Source organism: Prunus persica, chromosome G6, assembly GCF_000346465.2.
Source record: "Prunus persica cultivar Lovell chromosome G6, Prunus_persica_NCBIv2, whole genome shotgun sequence".
NCBI lineage: Eukaryota > Viridiplantae > Streptophyta > Magnoliopsida > Rosales > Rosaceae > Prunus > Prunus persica.
Window position 1 is genome coordinate 28916007 of NC_034014.1, and position 17227 is coordinate 28933233.

The 17227-nt window shown below is 37.2% G+C and overlaps 2 protein-coding genes across 2 annotated transcripts; both read right to left on the reverse strand.

Moving 5' to 3' along the window:
- LOC18775541 (probable LRR receptor-like serine/threonine-protein kinase RKF3) lies at positions 9576-11512 on the reverse strand. The gene has a single exon (XM_007206420.2). The coding sequence runs from the start codon at positions 11510-11512 to the stop codon at positions 9644-9646; it is 1869 nt and encodes a 622-aa protein (XP_007206482.2). The 3' UTR covers positions 9576-9643.
- Positions 13547-15718, reverse strand: LOC18773397 (probable LRR receptor-like serine/threonine-protein kinase RKF3). Its single transcript, XM_007208384.2, has one exon. It carries the CDS (start codon positions 15600-15602, stop codon positions 13665-13667), a length of 1938 nt encoding a protein of 645 aa, XP_007208446.2. The 5' UTR covers positions 15603-15718; the 3' UTR covers positions 13547-13664.

Here is a 17227-nt window from a genome sequence, read left to right on the forward strand (position 1 = left end):
GTAAGAAGTTTCAAGAATGCTTCTCCCATTGACCCATCAGCAGCATCAACTCTAATTTCAGGCGCACTTTACATGACATATGACATGTTGATGAAGATGTTAGTGCAATCAAATTGTAAACCGAACTGATTTATATAAATATATTGATTCTAAATAAAAGCTCTGAATTAATTCTCTTGCAAAACACAACTTCTATGATCCTGCTACATTAATCTACCAACTCAACTTCTTCTCCCATATATATGTGCATCGTTTGCCTACATTAGCAGTAGTACAAGATGTTCGTAATTTTTTAGTTTATTTTCGGAAATATGATACTTTAACTTTCATCCAGGGGGAGATTTTAAAATAGGATGAAAAAGATAAAAACACAGTTTCTTTTTAGGATTATGGGGGAGATTTGGCAATCCATTACAGACTCGAACATGGTGTAATGTAACTAATGTTGGTACAAATGCATTTCGGCTTACTTACCAAAATATGAAAGATGCTTTCTTTTTCTTCTTTTTTGCGCAAGAGTTTGTAACTCAAGTGGTTAAAAGTTTTACCCTACCCGAGGTCCCAGTTTCGATTCCCCCTCCCTCAATATCAATTGTAACAAAAAGTTTAATTTTTTAAATGACAATTGAAGGGAATAAAACTTTTGATCTAACACATATCGCCACTTACCTTCACCCCTGTTAGCTAATTCCTTTAGCAATCAATACAACGCAATCCAACAAGATGAGTTTTTCGCTTACATACCAAAAGAGAAAACATGTATTTTTCTCTACATTAAATTTCTTATTGTTACAATAGAAGGGAATCAAACTTTTGGTCTACAACATGTCCCCGCTTAACTTCACCAATTGGTTTGACCCCGAGGTTTAGATTTCTGACCCTTTTAGCTAATTCATTTAGCAATCCATACAACACAATCCAACAAGATGCATTTTTCACTTACTTACCAAAAGAGCACATGATTTTTTTTTTTCTCTATACTAAATTTCCTGTTGTTACAATGGAAGGAAATCAAACTTTTGATCTAACACATTTCCCCACTTACCTTCACCACTTGGTTTGACCTTGAGGTTTAGATTTATGACCCTTTTAGCTAATTCCTTTAGCAATCAATACAACACAATCCAACAAGATACATTTTTCGCTTACTTATCAAAAGAGAAAACATTAATTTTTCTCTATATTAAATTTCTTATTGTTACAATGGGAGGAAATCAAACTTTTGATCTATCACATGTCACCACTTACCTTCACCAATTGGTTTGACCCCGAGGTTTAGATTTTTGACCTTTTTAGCTAAGTCCCTTAGCAATCCATACGACACAATCCAACAAGATGCATTTTTTGCTTACTTACCAAAAGAGAAAACATGAATTTTTCTCTATATTAAAGTTCGTATTGTTACAATGGGAGGAAATCAAACTTTTATATGAATCATAACTCTTTTAGAAATTCATAAAACACAATCCACCAAAATGTACTTTTTCGCTTACTCATCAAAAGAGACAAGATACATTTTTCTATGTATTTTAGATTTCTTACCTCCTTTTTTTCTCTATTCCATAAGGGAGTCGAGCCCTTTGCCTATCAAATTCTAACCCATTTCCCAACCTACCCTCTCCACTTTACCTAATTTCTTAGTTTTTTAACTAATTGCTACACCTATATAAATCTCGTATCATTACAGGAACTTCAAGTACTTGAGCGCAGCAATCAATTTCCTATATATTATATACGTATCTTATACATTCCTGCTATCTAATTGCTAACTCAAAAAGACATGGACAAATCTTCATCAAAATTGGCTCTTCTAGTTGTGCTCATGGTCATTGCATCTGGTAAAATCTCTCATTCTCGTTTTGCCATGCTTGGTGTTTAAAATTAAGTTAAATTTGAATAAGTCCCAAAATTCAATATCGACTAATATCACAATATTCTACTCATTATATAAGTAAATCAATAATTAATTGTTGGCAGGTTTGGAGTTATGTGCTGAAGCAAGAAACATCGCAGTCATAGAGCCTGATTGCAACTATGATCCAGAATGTGCGAATTTTTGCTGTGCTAACCAGAAAGTAGAGGCGCATCACACCATTCCTCCTCCCCTTTCTCCCATGGCCGTGAACTGAAGTTAATTAATTTCAAGCACACATGACATGGTGTTGTTGCCTTGTTTGCTCAATAAAATTGTAAACCACAGTTTACAGAGATGATGAAGAATTAATAAAAATATAGCTGCTATATTGCTCTTATTAATTTATTTTTTATGATACAAGCGATATCTGGGATGGGAAGATTGAACCTAAGGTATAACGGTAAATGTTCTTAACCACTTAAACAATAAACCCCTTGCATTAATTAATTTTTTTTTAATACAAACAATAATCGGAATTACTTGAAATTTATCTTAGTAATTCTTTTTAATATTGGATTAAAACTCATAAGGCACTTTGAAACATGAATCAATTGGACTGATTACACATGTAACAATAAGCATTAGGGCCTTTGTGAAAAAGTGAAAGTGAAAATAGGCAAAGACTTTGGGCCTCTCCCATTTGTGACTTTTATGAGGGCTTAAGCTTGGCCCAATTATTGGTGACACAACCCATAAACAAAAACATATATCAATCCATTTCGAGAGAGAGATGTGTAAATAATTTGGGTATTGTAATGCATTTGATGCTTTCTTACCAAAAAAACAAAAAAACAAAAAAAAACAGGGATGTATTTTTTACTTGCTTACCGAAGAAAAATATGCATTTTTAACTGTATTATATTTGTTACCCTCTTTAGCTAATTGTTTCACCTATATAAATAGATACTATGTGGGATTCAAAGCAAGTGCTTGAGTGCAACAAACAACAAACGCCATTACCAACATTATACATTTCTGCCTTGCTCTAATTGCTTACCGAAAAACACATGGATAAGTTTGCATAAAAAATGGCTTTTTTGGTTACTCTTGGTTATTGCATATGGTAAGATATCTCATCATCATTATTTACTCTGGCAATAATAATACTACATATATCAGTTAAATTAGGCTTCAATTCTCGAATGTTAGGTATCCTAAGTCCGACCAAAACTCGAAAGTTAGAACCCAAAATATGGCCTCTATCAAAACATTATGTATTCTAAATTAGCAACTATCTCATACAAATGGATCGAAACTAGCAAAAATATCATGAAAATACATTAAGAATAAGTTGGTAAGTTTATAACTAAAATGGGAAACTCAAATGTGTTGGCATGGTAGGTTTGGAGCTATATGCAGAAGCAATTGATGTGTCTTGATCCAGCAAGTTCATGTTTACGAAATGCATTTGGTCAGTCAAGCATTGAAAAACATGCTTAGGATTCTGAAATTCGTGAGGTTGAATTTGAACTAAGTGATTTGTTATTGACTTTTGTTTTTTCAACTATGCCTCTCAGAGGATAATCTAATTCGTGATGATAACAAAATGATATTAATATTTAAAGAGTATAGCCGGGCTGATATTGTAATAACCCAAACCAAAAATTCATAATTAAGGAATATTTTATTTTGCGAAAAGACAATTTCGCCCTCAGAATATTTTATTAAGAAAAAGGTGACTTTTTGATCGAGAAGGAATTTGACAATTCCACTTACACCGTTGCGTAGAGCACGGTGAAATGAGTTCATAGACACGTAGTGGGCCCGAATCGGAATTGTAGCGAGAGAGTTATGGTCAAAAGAGTCTCAGTGGCATAACCGTAAATATTTCGAAGTTGGATTTATAAAAACCTGCTCAGCTCTCTCTCTCCTTGCGCCGACCTCCCTCCCTCACCGGCCCTCTTCCTTCTTCAGCTTGTAACTCCGACCATCGACCACGACTGTGGGCGAGGCCGGTACCAAAACGACCGGGAAGACGTCCTCTTCTTTCCCCGACCCTTCCCCGCCGGAGACGTGACCTGCGCTGGCCGAAAATCGCGCCGGAACCGACGATGCTCACCAGATCTTCAAGTCGCTCGTTCTCCCTCAATTCTTCTCCAAATTTGTCGAGTAAGGCACCCAGGACCAAGCAGGCCCGCAAGAGAGACCTTCAGGAGGTCTAGCTAGCTCGGACCAGGTGTGAGTGGACTTTCTTTCATAAATGATTTTATATAAATGAGTTTATATAATGAGTTTTATTATTTGATCTTGAATAAGTTTTATTAATTGTGATTTTTCCTAGTATGCTTGTGAAGTTAAATATCTTATTTATATGCTGCTTAGTTGATATGCTAAAGAGTTACAGAAAGCAGAGTTTGAGATTTATATCAGATAAAGTGGCAGTACAGTTTCAGATTTAACAGAAATGCATAGATTTATCAGATTTTTTAGAAACCTTATATTTTCTGATGATAGCAGAATTCTTGACTTAATAAACATTCAGTTCTTCAGCAGATTTTCCAGAAATGTTATATATTTTAAACCACCGTGAGTACCCATATATGGTTATTACCCTCAGTTATGCCGATGTCTACCGACATCCAGTTTACCCTCAGTTTTGTCAGTGCACTTGACATTTGCCTCACGAGTTTCGGGATCGCCCGGACCGTGGGTGCCAGGATTTGCGGCTCGGATTGACTTGGTGTCCCGAGACCTGCCAGGATTTGCGACTCGGATTGACTTGGTGTCACCGAGACCTGCCAGAATTTGCGGCTCGGATTGACTTGGTGTCCCGAGACCTGCCAGGATTTACGGCTCGGATTGACTTGGTGTCCCGAGACCTGCCAGGATTTGCGGCTCAAGTTGACTTTGTGTCACCGAGACCTGCCAGGATTGCGGATCAGGCTGACTACGGTCCCTTGTATCCTGCTAGTTGCGGCTCGGGTTGACTGTGTGTCACCGAGACCTGCCAGCGGATCAGGCTGACTATAGTCCCTTATATCCTGCCAGTTTGCGGCTCGGATAGACTGTGTGTCGCCGAGACCTGCCAGGGAAATTGACGGAATTACAGGGGTACATCCGAGTGGTAGTTGTAATTGATTGCAGTGCTTTTAAGCAAGGTTTGAGTACATTGCTTTTATGCAAGTTTGAGTACAGTGTTTTTATGCAAGTTTTAATTTCAGTGCTTTCAGGCAAGTTTTATCTTGAATACGTTTATGTATATTTATATAGATATATAAATACCTTGATTTCAGCATGTGAATGCCATGAGTTTAGTATACTTCAAATACAGAGTATATATTCAGTTTTAATTAATTATTTTTACAATGGGGGTTAGTATATTCTTAGGATACTTTATGAACCTTTATTTTTGTCCACTCACATTTTCAAATGTTTTGCGCCCCCAAGCTCTAGCGTGCACAGGAAATCCACCACCGAGCCATCTCGCCTTCCTCGCTTCATTGTTACAAAAGTGTTGGTTGGTAAAAAGGTTCATTCCTCTGTAAACTATTAGAATTGCTCTGATATATTGCCCTAGAGTGAGATTGGAACTTTTGGCGTGTATATTGAAGTGCTGGCAGTTGGTTGTGTGGATATTTTGCTCGTTCTGACAGGTGGAAATTTTGGGATTGAGCAAATTACATGAGAGACTCTGCCGAATTTTCGGCAGGAGTCAAGGTTGAAATTTCAATTAGAAGGGCAATTAGGTCAATTGTGCCTGACATTCGCCAAGTGTCGGACACGCACAGGGTTCAACTCGAATTCCAAAGCGGAATGTGGTTCGGGTCCTGTCAGATATATTCTTTAAATATATTCTAATATTTTAAATGTATAGCCGCACGGTTATAGTTTTAAAATATTCGAATATATTTAACGATTATGACCGTACAGCTGTACTTTTAAAATATGATAATATTTAACAAGTATAGCCTCGTGACTATACTGTTAAAATATTATATATTTAAAGAGTATGGCTATGCGGATATACTCGTTAAATATATTCTAATATTTTAAAAGTATATCCCAAAATGGTTTTCTTTTTTGTAATTAAGTAATATCTTAGCCTTTTATAATTACTTTAATTAGTAATTATGTTTATTTCTTTAGTGAATAATTAGTATTTAAATACTTTACTAATTTCATAAATTTCATAATAAATAGTAATGAATTGTTTTAGATTATTTTGTGAACTTTGTTTTTTATTTTGTTTTATACAAAATTAGTTTTTTTAGTTTAATATTTGCAATTAAGTAATATCTTAGCATTATTTAATAATAATAATAATTTATGTTTTAATTATTCTTTATATAATTATGTTTTAATCATTCTTCATTTCATCCATTCCAAGTCAGATAGGTGTAACTAATGTGTATAGCTACAACATAATCCATTAAGATGCATTTTTCACTTGCTTAGCCAAAAAAAGAGATGCATTTTCTCTATATTAAATTTCTTCTTGTTACAATGAAAGGGAATCAAACTTTTGATATAACACATGTCGTCACTTACCTTCAACAACACTTGGTTTGACCTCAAGGTTTGGATTTTTGACCCTTTTAGCTAATTCCTTTAGCAATCCATAAATCACAATCCAACAAGATGCATTTTTCGCTTACTTACCAAAAGAGAAAACATGAATTTTTCTTATATTAAATTTCTTATTATTGCAATGGGAGGAAATCAAACTTTTATCTGAATCATAACTCTTTTAGAAATTCATAAAACACCATCCACCAAAATGTATATTTTCGCTTACTCATCAAAAGAGACAAGATACATTTTTCTATGTATTTTAGATTTCTTACCTTCTTTTTTTCGCTATTCCATAAGGGAGTCGAGCCCTTTGCCTAATCAAATTCTAACCCATTTCCCAACCTACCCTCTCCACTTTACCTAATTTCTTAGCTTCTTAACTAATTGCTACACCTATATAAATCTCGTATCACTACAGGAACTTCAATTACTTGAGCGCAGCAATCGATTTCCTATATATTATATACATATCTTATACATTCCTGCTATCTAATTGCTAGCTCAAAAAGACATGGACAAGTCTTCATCAAAATTGGCTCTTCTAGTTGTGCTCATGGTCATTGCATCTGGTAAAATCTCTCATTCTCGTTTCACCATGCTTGGTGTTTAAAATTAAGTTAAATTTGGATAACTCCCAAGATTCAATATCGACTAATATCACAATATTCTACTCATTATATATGTAAATCAATAATTAATTATTGGCAGGTTTGGAGTTATGTGCTGAAGCAAGAAACATTGCAGTCATAGAGCCTGATTGCATCTATGATCCAGAATGTGCGAATTTTTGCTGTGCTAACCAGAAAATAGAGGCGCATCACACCATTCCTCCTCCCCTTTCTCCCATGGCCATGAACTGAAGTTAATTAATTTCAGGCACACATGACATGGTGTTGTTGCCTTGTTTGCTTAATAAAATTGTAAACCTTAGTTTACAGAGATGATGAAGAATTAATAAAAATATGGCTGCGATATTTCTATTATTAATTGTTTTTAATGATATAAGCAATATCGGAGAGGGGGGAATCGAATCCCGAATCTCTACATTTATATTACGTGAATTTCGAAACATGTTAACCGTAAACTCATTTTTGATAGCAAGCCACTGTAAAAGTTTTTTGGCCAAACCAAGGCCTTGACGCCGTCTCTTTAGTTTTATTTTTGTTTTTCTAATAAGCCGTAAACTCATCCCCCTTCTCTACGCCCTTGGATTTGCTGATCGCTTCTTTTCATCATTAATGTCCATGAACGACTTTCTTTTCACTACTAGTGAAAATTGGTCTTCATTCTTGTTATCGTAGGATCGAAGCCTCCGACGATTGCCACAAGCTGATGTTGAAGATGATAGTGAAGACATCGTCGCTTTGCTGCTACTAGATCCCATCTTGATTTGGCTGGCGAATGTGAGACATTATCACTTTGCTTCTTCTTGCTCCTAGATCCTAACTTATTATTATGATTCCAAGCTGATCCGGACACGTATCTGCTTTGGCTTCGCTCACTTAAAGCCTCACTGGAGCTGCCGGACACGCACGACGATTTTGTGGTGTCAAATCCAAACGACCCCGTTGCCGAAAATCTAAAAATCGTCTTTTAAGTTGTTCCGAAATGCAAGTAAATGTACATAATATAAATGCAGAGCCTCAAGATCCGGGGGTAATTGAACCTAAGGTGCAACAGTAAATGCTCTTACCCACTTCAACTATAAATCCCATGCATTAAATTATTTATTTTTAATACAAACAATAATTTGAATTACCTAAAATTAATCTTAGTAATTCGTTTTAATCTATGATTCCAAAACTAAAACTCATGAGGCACTTTGAAACATGAATCAATCGGGAGCTATTACCAACATTTAAGTCCTTGAGTGCAAACAACAAGTGCCATTACCAACATTATCCATTCCTCCCTTGCTATCTCATTGCTAACTAAAAGGTTTATCGCAGTTATGGTCCCTCAACTATACCCGTAATTGCATTTGGGTCACTGAATTCAATTATTAGTTGCAGAGGTCACTCAACTATGTGTTTCGTTGCACCAGTAGTCCTTCCGTCAAGTCCGTTAGTTTTTTCCGTTTAAAATGATGACGTGGCAAGATCTATCCAATTATTGATGGGCAAATGTGACTTTTCAGTTAGGATTATTTGTAGCAATGATCCCTCAACTCTACTCGGAGTTACATTTTGGTCACTTAACTTCAAAAAATAGTTATAGAGGTCACTCAATTAGGTGTTGTGTTGCACTATTAGTCCCTTCCGTTAGAGAGACTTGATAGTAGGGACTAACGGTGCAACGAAACATACAGTTGAGTGACCTATGCAACTAATAATTGAGTTTAGTGATCCAAATGCAATTACTGGTATAGTTGAGGGATCATAGCTGCGAAAAACCCGCTAACTAAAAAAGACATGGACAAGTTTGCATTAAAAAAATGGCTTTTTTGGCTGCACACTCGGTTCTTGCTTCTGGTAAGATATCTCATCCTCATTATTTACTTTTGGGATAATAATACTACATATCTCGGTTAAATTTAGGCTTCAATTCTCAAGTGTTAGGTATCCTAAGTCCGACCAAAACTCAAAAGTTAAAAACCAAAATATGGCCTCTATTAAAACATTATGTTTTCTAAATTAGCAACTATGTCATGCAAATGGATCGAAACTAGGAAAAATATCATGAAAATGCATTAAGAATAAGTTGGTAAGTTTATAACTAAAATGGGAAACTCTAATGTGTCGGCATGGCAGGTCTGGAGCTATATGCGGAAGCAAGGGTGCCTGTACAAAATCTTTCCTGCCGCAATGCTGAAGACTGCTACTCGTATTGCCCTAGATGCGTTTATTGCACTTGCGTTAAGAAGCAGGGTCACTGCTGCAAAAAGGGCTTCCCTATTTCTCCAGCTCCTGCTGCTACAGACGATGATGCCAACTTCCTACCATGGCCATGAGCTGAGCTCTAATTTCAGGGACGCATGACATAACATGTTGATGATGTTGAACTTTGTTGCCTAGTTTGTTTAATAAAATTGTAGGCCACAATTTACAGGGATGATGAATAATAATTAATACAAATATGGCTGCTATATTTCTCTTATTAATTCTTTTAATCTATGATTCCGAAAGAGAAACCAAAACTCATGAGACACTTTGAAACATGAATCAATTAAACCGTTTCTCACATGGGATATGATATTTACATTTTTGGTCTGTTGAGTTACATTTGTAAATACAAACCATTGAATCTCCTTGAAGATCTCTCTGCATCATCAGTGTGTGATAAAAGAGATAATGGACGGTCTGGGATGGAGGGAATTGGAATAGTATTTTCTAGTTGTTTCACAATTTGGTCCATTGTTGGCCTGGCATATGCTACTGGATGAGAAGCAAGCACAGCAACCAAAACATATCTCTCCATTGCTTCTGGTAGGCCTAACTCAGGCATGCCTTCATCAAAGACATCAAAAGCTCTGCCCTCCCTCACTTGTGACCATGCCCAATCTGCCAATAACAAAGGTCTGTTCTCATCAGTGAATTCAATAACTGCTTTCTTCCCACTCAAAATCTCCAATAGCACAACCCCGAAACTGTACACGTCAATTTTTTGAGATATTTGGCCATACAAAGCATACTCAGGAGCCACATAACCAAGTGTCCCAGCCACCCTTGTGCTCACATGTGTCTGTCCTTCTGATGTGAACTTTGCAAGGCCAAAGTCAGCCAGTTTTGCCTCAAATGTTTCATCCAGAAGTACATTGCTTGCTTTAATGTCTCTATGAATGATAGCAGGCTGCACTCCATAGTGTAAATAAGCCAATCCGCGAGCCATTCCAAGCGCAATCTTTTGGCGAATCGACCAACTAAGCTTCTTGAATTCTGGTTGAAAAAGATGGTCGTAGAGGCTTCCGTTTCGCATCAAATCACAAGCTAGTATTCTCTGGTGGCCTTCTCTAGGCAATGTTGAAATACAATAGCCTCTCAGAGCCACAAGATTCACATGCCTTACACTGGAAATAACCTCCACTTCATGTGCAAAAAGTTGGTCTCCAACAGCAGAGCAGTTCTTGAACCTTTTCAATGCAACTTCTGACCCATCTTCTAATATCCCCTTGTAAACATTCCCAAATCCTCCCATACCAATAATGTTCTCCCTTGAGAAATTCCCTGTAGCCTTTCGAATTTCCTCGAAGCTGAGCTTTAATGAAGAAGAATTTCTACCACAGGATTCCAGCTCCACACTCGAAAATGGTTCGATTTGAACCAAATTCTCCTTTTTTGTCCTCTTCCATTTCTTGTGCCATATCCAAAGAAACCAAAGCACTATAACTGCCCCAACAAAGCCATGGAAACAACCCGTCATGATCCCCCACATCACTGCATTGGAGTTTTTAGGCTTTTTCCTAGATGGAGAGAAATCAAGCAGAAATAAACACTTGGCAGTCCCTATATCAATTGGTCCAAACCTGTTAGCAAAAGCTGCAGCATATATAAATGGGTACCCATTGGAGTCCGAAACATTCCCATCATTAGGGGCTTTGAAATAAGAGGCACGAACAGTCGACAAGCGTTCCACGCAGGAATTACAAGCAGAATTATTCTTCAAAGACTGATCACAAGAACCCTTCATTTGCTGCAACTCCTGTGCTGAAACCAAGCTCTCAAAATCAGACTTTGTTGTGATGTTCATACAAGTCTGTGAAATGAAACTGGTCTTCAAGCCACAGGTGGATTTGATGTCAAACCCTGGTATGAATTCATTGACTAGATTCTCATATGAATCCCAGCAGACATCCAAGACATCCGGAGACAGTGAAAACAATCCACTGGTTCGAAGATATTCTGATCGAATCAGACGCATTCCTTGCAGTACGTATTGACACTCAGTTGCAATATCCTGCTTGGGGAATGGTAGAGAGTTCTCCCTGATGAGTTTTTGGAGAGCATTGATATTCAATGGACATGAAACATTACCCAGTTTTCTATGTGAGGTTTCATGGCTACCGGCTATAGAATTGGTGAAGCCTAAAACCAATCCAAGAAGGAGGAAATGAAAAAGAGGCATATGATAGCTCATTAAGGTTTTCATGAGATATGCAGAAATGGGGATGGCCCTTTTGGTTTTTTGGAAGGGAAATGGGAAGTTTGACTTTAGTCATTGGGAGCTCACAAATGGTTAGGGTCTTGAAAGTTAAATTGGATTTTGGCAGTTATTGTTGGAGGGAAACAATTTAAAATCACTTGTGGATGTGATCCTAACTTCTAACTGACTTTTAAATATGGGGTCTTGTTAGCGATTCCTTACTTATTTAGGATTTTGGTTCCCCATTATGCTAGGATTTTTGGTTACTTACCTATTTGTCTAGTCCTATTATAATTTAGATTTATTTCCCATTTTATTTAGGGTTATACTTCCTTATAAATAAATCCATATTGAAAAAGAATATCTGAGCATATCAGAAAATTTGCCCTACTTTGTTTGACTTGTTATCAGAACCAAATTCTAGGGTGTCTCTTTACTACTTTTTTACAAACCCTATTTTCTTCACAACCCTAGTTGCTAATCTTTGAAATCATCCGCCAAATTAAGAGTTGTTGGCACTTTTCATCTCTCACCCATATGGGTGTTTATATTTGATAGCCCTCTTGCTACTCCTCTCCTTAAAGCACCTCCACCCAAAAAGGCAAGGGCAAGGCAAAGGCAAGGTAAGGGCAAAAACTATTCATGTGAATAGTGTCAACCTTGCCTTTTTTTGTTCCCCAAAAGGCAAGGACAAGGGAAAATACTATTCATTTTACTTTATTTTCTATTTTTTTTAATTTTGATAAGCTTTTTAGATAATATTTTCGGTTGTCACGTGTCACTATTTATTATAAAATTCTCACTTAAAATTTCAAATAACATTTTTTGGATAAAATTTTCAAATTAAATTTTCGGATAAAATTTTCGGTTGCCACGTGTCCATATTTATTATAAAATTCACATTTCACTCATCATACAATTGAAATACCTACTAACTCATCATACAATTGAAATATTATCGGTCCTAATAGTCCGACATAATGGAGTATAAGAACGGCTCAATTGTTGGCTGAGGCGGTTCCACCGGATCACGACGTGGGGGAGTATTTTCCTTTAAATGACGTAATAGTGCCATTATTTCAAACACGGAACGCACCACTGGAACCAACTGCGAGCATTGTTCACTTGAGGAGCCATGTGTAATGGTTTTCCTCTTTTTTGTTTTGCCTTGACTAATCTATTAAAATTGAGATTTATTTACTACTGTAATTTAGATTTATTTTCTTTTGTAATTTAGATTTATTTCCAATTTTATTTAGGATTATACTTTCTTAAAAATACCTCCATATTGAAGAAGAATATCTGAGCATATCTGAAAATTTGCTCTACTTTATTTGACCGGTCTTGGGTATGTGTAGTACACCTATAAGCGCATTTCCTTGTGATCAAAATGAATATTTTAGACATTAGAACTTATAATCATGAAAACCAAAGAATTGGTCTAATAGGAAAAACAAAAGAAGAGTTGCCAAAAGAGACCTGGCATGTAGATCACCACATGATGCATCAATATTATATTCCTTATGTAGGCCTTAATTATTAGATTTTTCCTATGTTCCTTGGTTGGATTAGAATGTAGTCATGTCCTATTCTAATTAACATCTTCCAATTGTCCTATCCAAAGAAATATGATCTGTTTCTTTGAAAATTCTTCCATCTGTTGAAAAATATGGGAAGATTATGGAGCTTAAATCGACCGGCAACGAAGAATCTAATCGAGAAGCAAGATGAAATGATTAAATACTAGGTCAGCATTGAAAGTATCATTTTAGTATTAGTATAATTACAGTCTATGTTCAGTTAAGTTTCCATTTGAAACGATCAAGTCAACACATATGTGTTACACCACCAGTGTACTTTCTTTACTTATAAAATACACCAGTATGCATATGCCCAGTTTCTCCATGCTCAAAGTCAGACGTTATATTAGTAAGTTTCAGCACAAGAACTTCTCAGTTTAAGCGATGATGACAGAACAATTTCAATAATAGTAACACATAATCAGAAAAGATTCTGTAGCCAGAGCAAACCAGTGTCAGGTTCAGCAATTGTTAATTACCAAAATTTGAGCTGAATGGCTTTATGAATCAAAGAATTTTACACCTTCAGTAAAAAATGTCTTTCTCTATAATGATTCAAAAGAATTGGAACACTATCTTTACATGTGTTTTTGTGAACTTCCCACTTTCTCCAAATCACTTGGAATGGGATGGTCACTCTCATAGCTACATGGTTGCTGGCCCTCAGGGCTTGAAATGTATCTTGAGCCACTAAAGCTAGCTGGCTGATCTATTTTAACCATTTCATCAACAAGAGGGCAATCTGGGATTGAGGGAAGTGGAAAATCTGATTCCAACATCTTCACAACTTGGTCCATTGTTGGCCTTGCATATGCTACTGGATGAGAGCAAAGAGCTGCAACTAAAACATGCCTTTCCATAACTTCTGCAAAGCCCAACTCAGGCATGCTTTCATCTACAACATCTAATGGGTTGCCTTCCCTCACTTGGGACCAAGCCCAATCTGCCAACAGCAAAATTCCGGTGCCATCAGCTTCTGCAACTGCTTTTTTCCCACTCAGAAGCTCAAGAAGCACTACCCCATAACTGTAGACATCACTTCTTTCTGATAATTGTCCATACATGGCATATTCAGGTGCAACATATCCTAGTGTCCCAGCTACCCTTGTGCTCAAATGTGTAAATCCTTCTGGTGTGAACTTTGCAAAGCCAAAATCAGCCAGTTTTGGCTCAAATGTTTGATCTAGAAGTATGTTACTAGCTTTAACATCTCTGTGGATGATGGCAGGCTCTACACCGTAATGCAAATAAGCCAATCCGCGGGCAATTCCACTAGCAATCTTTTGTCGAATTGGCCAACTGAGTTTCTTCATCCTTGAATCAAAAAGATGATCATAGAGGCTTCCATTGTGCACCAATTCACACACAATTATCCTCTGGTGGCCTTGCAAAGGCACAGCCACAGTACAATAGCCTCTCACAGTAACAAGATTCACATGCCTAATGCTTGCAATAACCTCCACCTCATGTGCAAAAGCTTCATCCCCACCAGCAGAGAAGTTCTTGAACCTTTTCAAAGCTACTTCAGACCCATCAGCTAATATTCCCTTATAGACATTCCCATAGCCTCCCATCCCAATTATGTTCTCCCTTGAGAAATTCTTGGTAGCCTTTTTGATTTCCTCTAATGGGAACTTAACCAAACTGGTATTTTCACCAATAATCTCCATGGCTGAAGCAAAACCCATCTCGGTTGACTCCATGTTTCTCTTCCTTCCCCTGTACTTCTTGTGCCTTCTCCAAAGAACCCAAACCACCAAAACTGCCACAAAGAACCCACTAACACATCCTACCAACACTGCCCTATGCATTACCTTGGTATGCTTGATCCTTTTAGTATTTACATTAAAGGCATTGAAATCTAGTGAAAACAAACACTTGACTGTGCCCAAGTTTGTAGGCCCATACCTGCTAGCAAAAGCTGCAGCATACATAAATGGATAGCTATTGCAATCTGATTCATTCCCATCCACAGGCCTACCAAAGTTAGCAGCACTCACACGCCACAACCTCTGCTTACATGAATCACAAGTTGAATTATTCTCCAAAGACTGATTGCAAGAGTCCTGAATTCCCTGCAGCTCAGATTGAGAAATCAGGCTTTCAAACTGTGACCGGGTTGTGATATTCATGCAACCCCCTGTCATCAAACTGGCCTTAAATCCACAAGTGGATTGAACCCCGAACCCGGGTAACGACTCATTGCTCAAACTTTCATAGGCATGCCAACATGCCTCGGCGGCATTGGAAGGCGGGGAAAAGTAGCCGGTGGTTCTGAGATATTCTGATCGAAGCAACCGGATTCCTTCAAGCATGAACTGGCACTCTGTCTGGACATCAAGAAACAAGAGGGGTTGATCACCTTCACGGATTATTTTACGGAAAGCATCAATGTCCAATGGACATGGAGCATTGCTCAATTTTCTATGTGGGATTTCATGGCCGCTGGCAACGCAGGAGCCAAAACTGGTGAAGCTTAAGCACAACCCAAGATAGATGAAGAAAAAGAGAGGCATCTGAAGCAAAGTTTTTCATCAAAAATTTGAAACTGATGGTCAATTCAATTGAATGTGTTTGCTCTTCAATGAAAACTTTTGCTTGAATAATCTCAGAAGAAGTCAAATGAATTATGTTAGTGCCGTAACTAACCAAGCACCTTGCCAAACTAGAACATCCACGTGCCATGCTTTGAGAGGTCATCACCTTATCCGAAGAAGCATTACCACAAATCACAACTCTGAGCAAAGCAAGAGGAGTCTCACAACGGAAAACTACAAGAGATGGAGACTCCCTCTCACCTATAAAAGAAGACCACTCTTCACTTAGAAAAGGGTCTTGGATCTAGACCGTTAGGCCTTGGACTCTCGCGTCTGGACCCCATCTTTGGGCTGGGCTTCTCACTTGTTATCTTTATATTTGGGTCTAATCTCATTATCTGTGGACGTAGCCCATCATTCGGGTGAACCACGTATATCTTGTCTTCTATATATTTATCGCTTGTCCAAATCCTCACACACATGCTAAAGGTCCTCACCTTCATCCATCATCCACCATTCCACATCTATCTAAGTTGACCTCCCAAAAAGAGCATCAACAAATTATGTGGTAAACTTGCAATTCTCCTCCATTTTAAAATACGAGGTTTGACAGTAAGACTTGGAGGGAACCAACATGGAAGTAGACATAACTGATTTTTAAAAGTGGGAGCCTTGGATGTGTTTGCTCACATGCACCTATAAGTACTCTAAGGTTGAGAGGAGTATTTTGATCACAAGATTGTGGACCGTCGGATTTTGCTACAATTGTGACATTTTTGACAGGAGTTCAAGCAGTTGCTTGATAATAATTTGTGAAGCTCTCTTATGATTTCCATGGAGGTGTTTGACCTTGTCAACTTTTGAGAGTGGCGTAGAAGCTGCTTCAATCATGCAATCAACATTCAAAGTAAGTCTTCTTTTATGACGCTAATCTTGGCTAAAATGCAAATGCTCTCCTTTGGAGTTTAGCAAACATTTTTACAAGTCGGTATATGAAGTTCTAGTCAAACCATTTTGGGCCTTGAAGATATTGGGTTAGGTTAGTTGAAGGAGTTGCTCGCTCCTTTACGCTTAAGTTCAAAATTGAATCTTTTGTCATGAGTGATGTAAAATTTGTTCCGTGGACTTTTTTTTTATTTCTTTGTGGTCGAAATTCCATGGACTTCTTTTGGGCATGGACTTTTTATTTTTATTTTTATCTTGTTCAAGAAGCCCTTCGTTTTTATGTATCTATTTTATCTTTGGCAAGTAAGAAGCCCATAACTATTCAAGTGAATCTTTTGTCTTGTTTTCATTTTACTTTTATTTTGCATATTTTGTCAAAAAATAGGAAAGCCCTTGCACCTATCGTCCACTTGATGTGCTTGATTATGACCATGAAATCAAGCAAAAACAAATTTAATGTCTCTAGCTTGGATGTCCACATCTTCATGGTCAAAAGTAAAAGTTATAATTCATACATGGAGCCATGTTGACTGAGACAGTGCACATGTTAACACAGGGTCCATCTGATTTTGATTTCACAACTCAAACACATACAGATCCGCCTAACTTATATAACCAATAGACCATACTCTCTGTAAACGTTACTCTATCAGATCCTT

What these genes read in the sequence shown, in the direction of transcription:
- LOC18775541 (XM_007206420.2), bottom strand. Translation starts at nt 11,512, where the DNA reads ATGAAAACCTTAATGAGCTATCATATGCCTCTTTTTCATTTCCTCCTT.
- LOC18773397 (XM_007208384.2), bottom strand. Translation starts at nt 15,602, where the DNA reads ATGCCTCTCTTTTTCTTCATCTATCTTGGGTTGTGCTTAAGCTTCACC.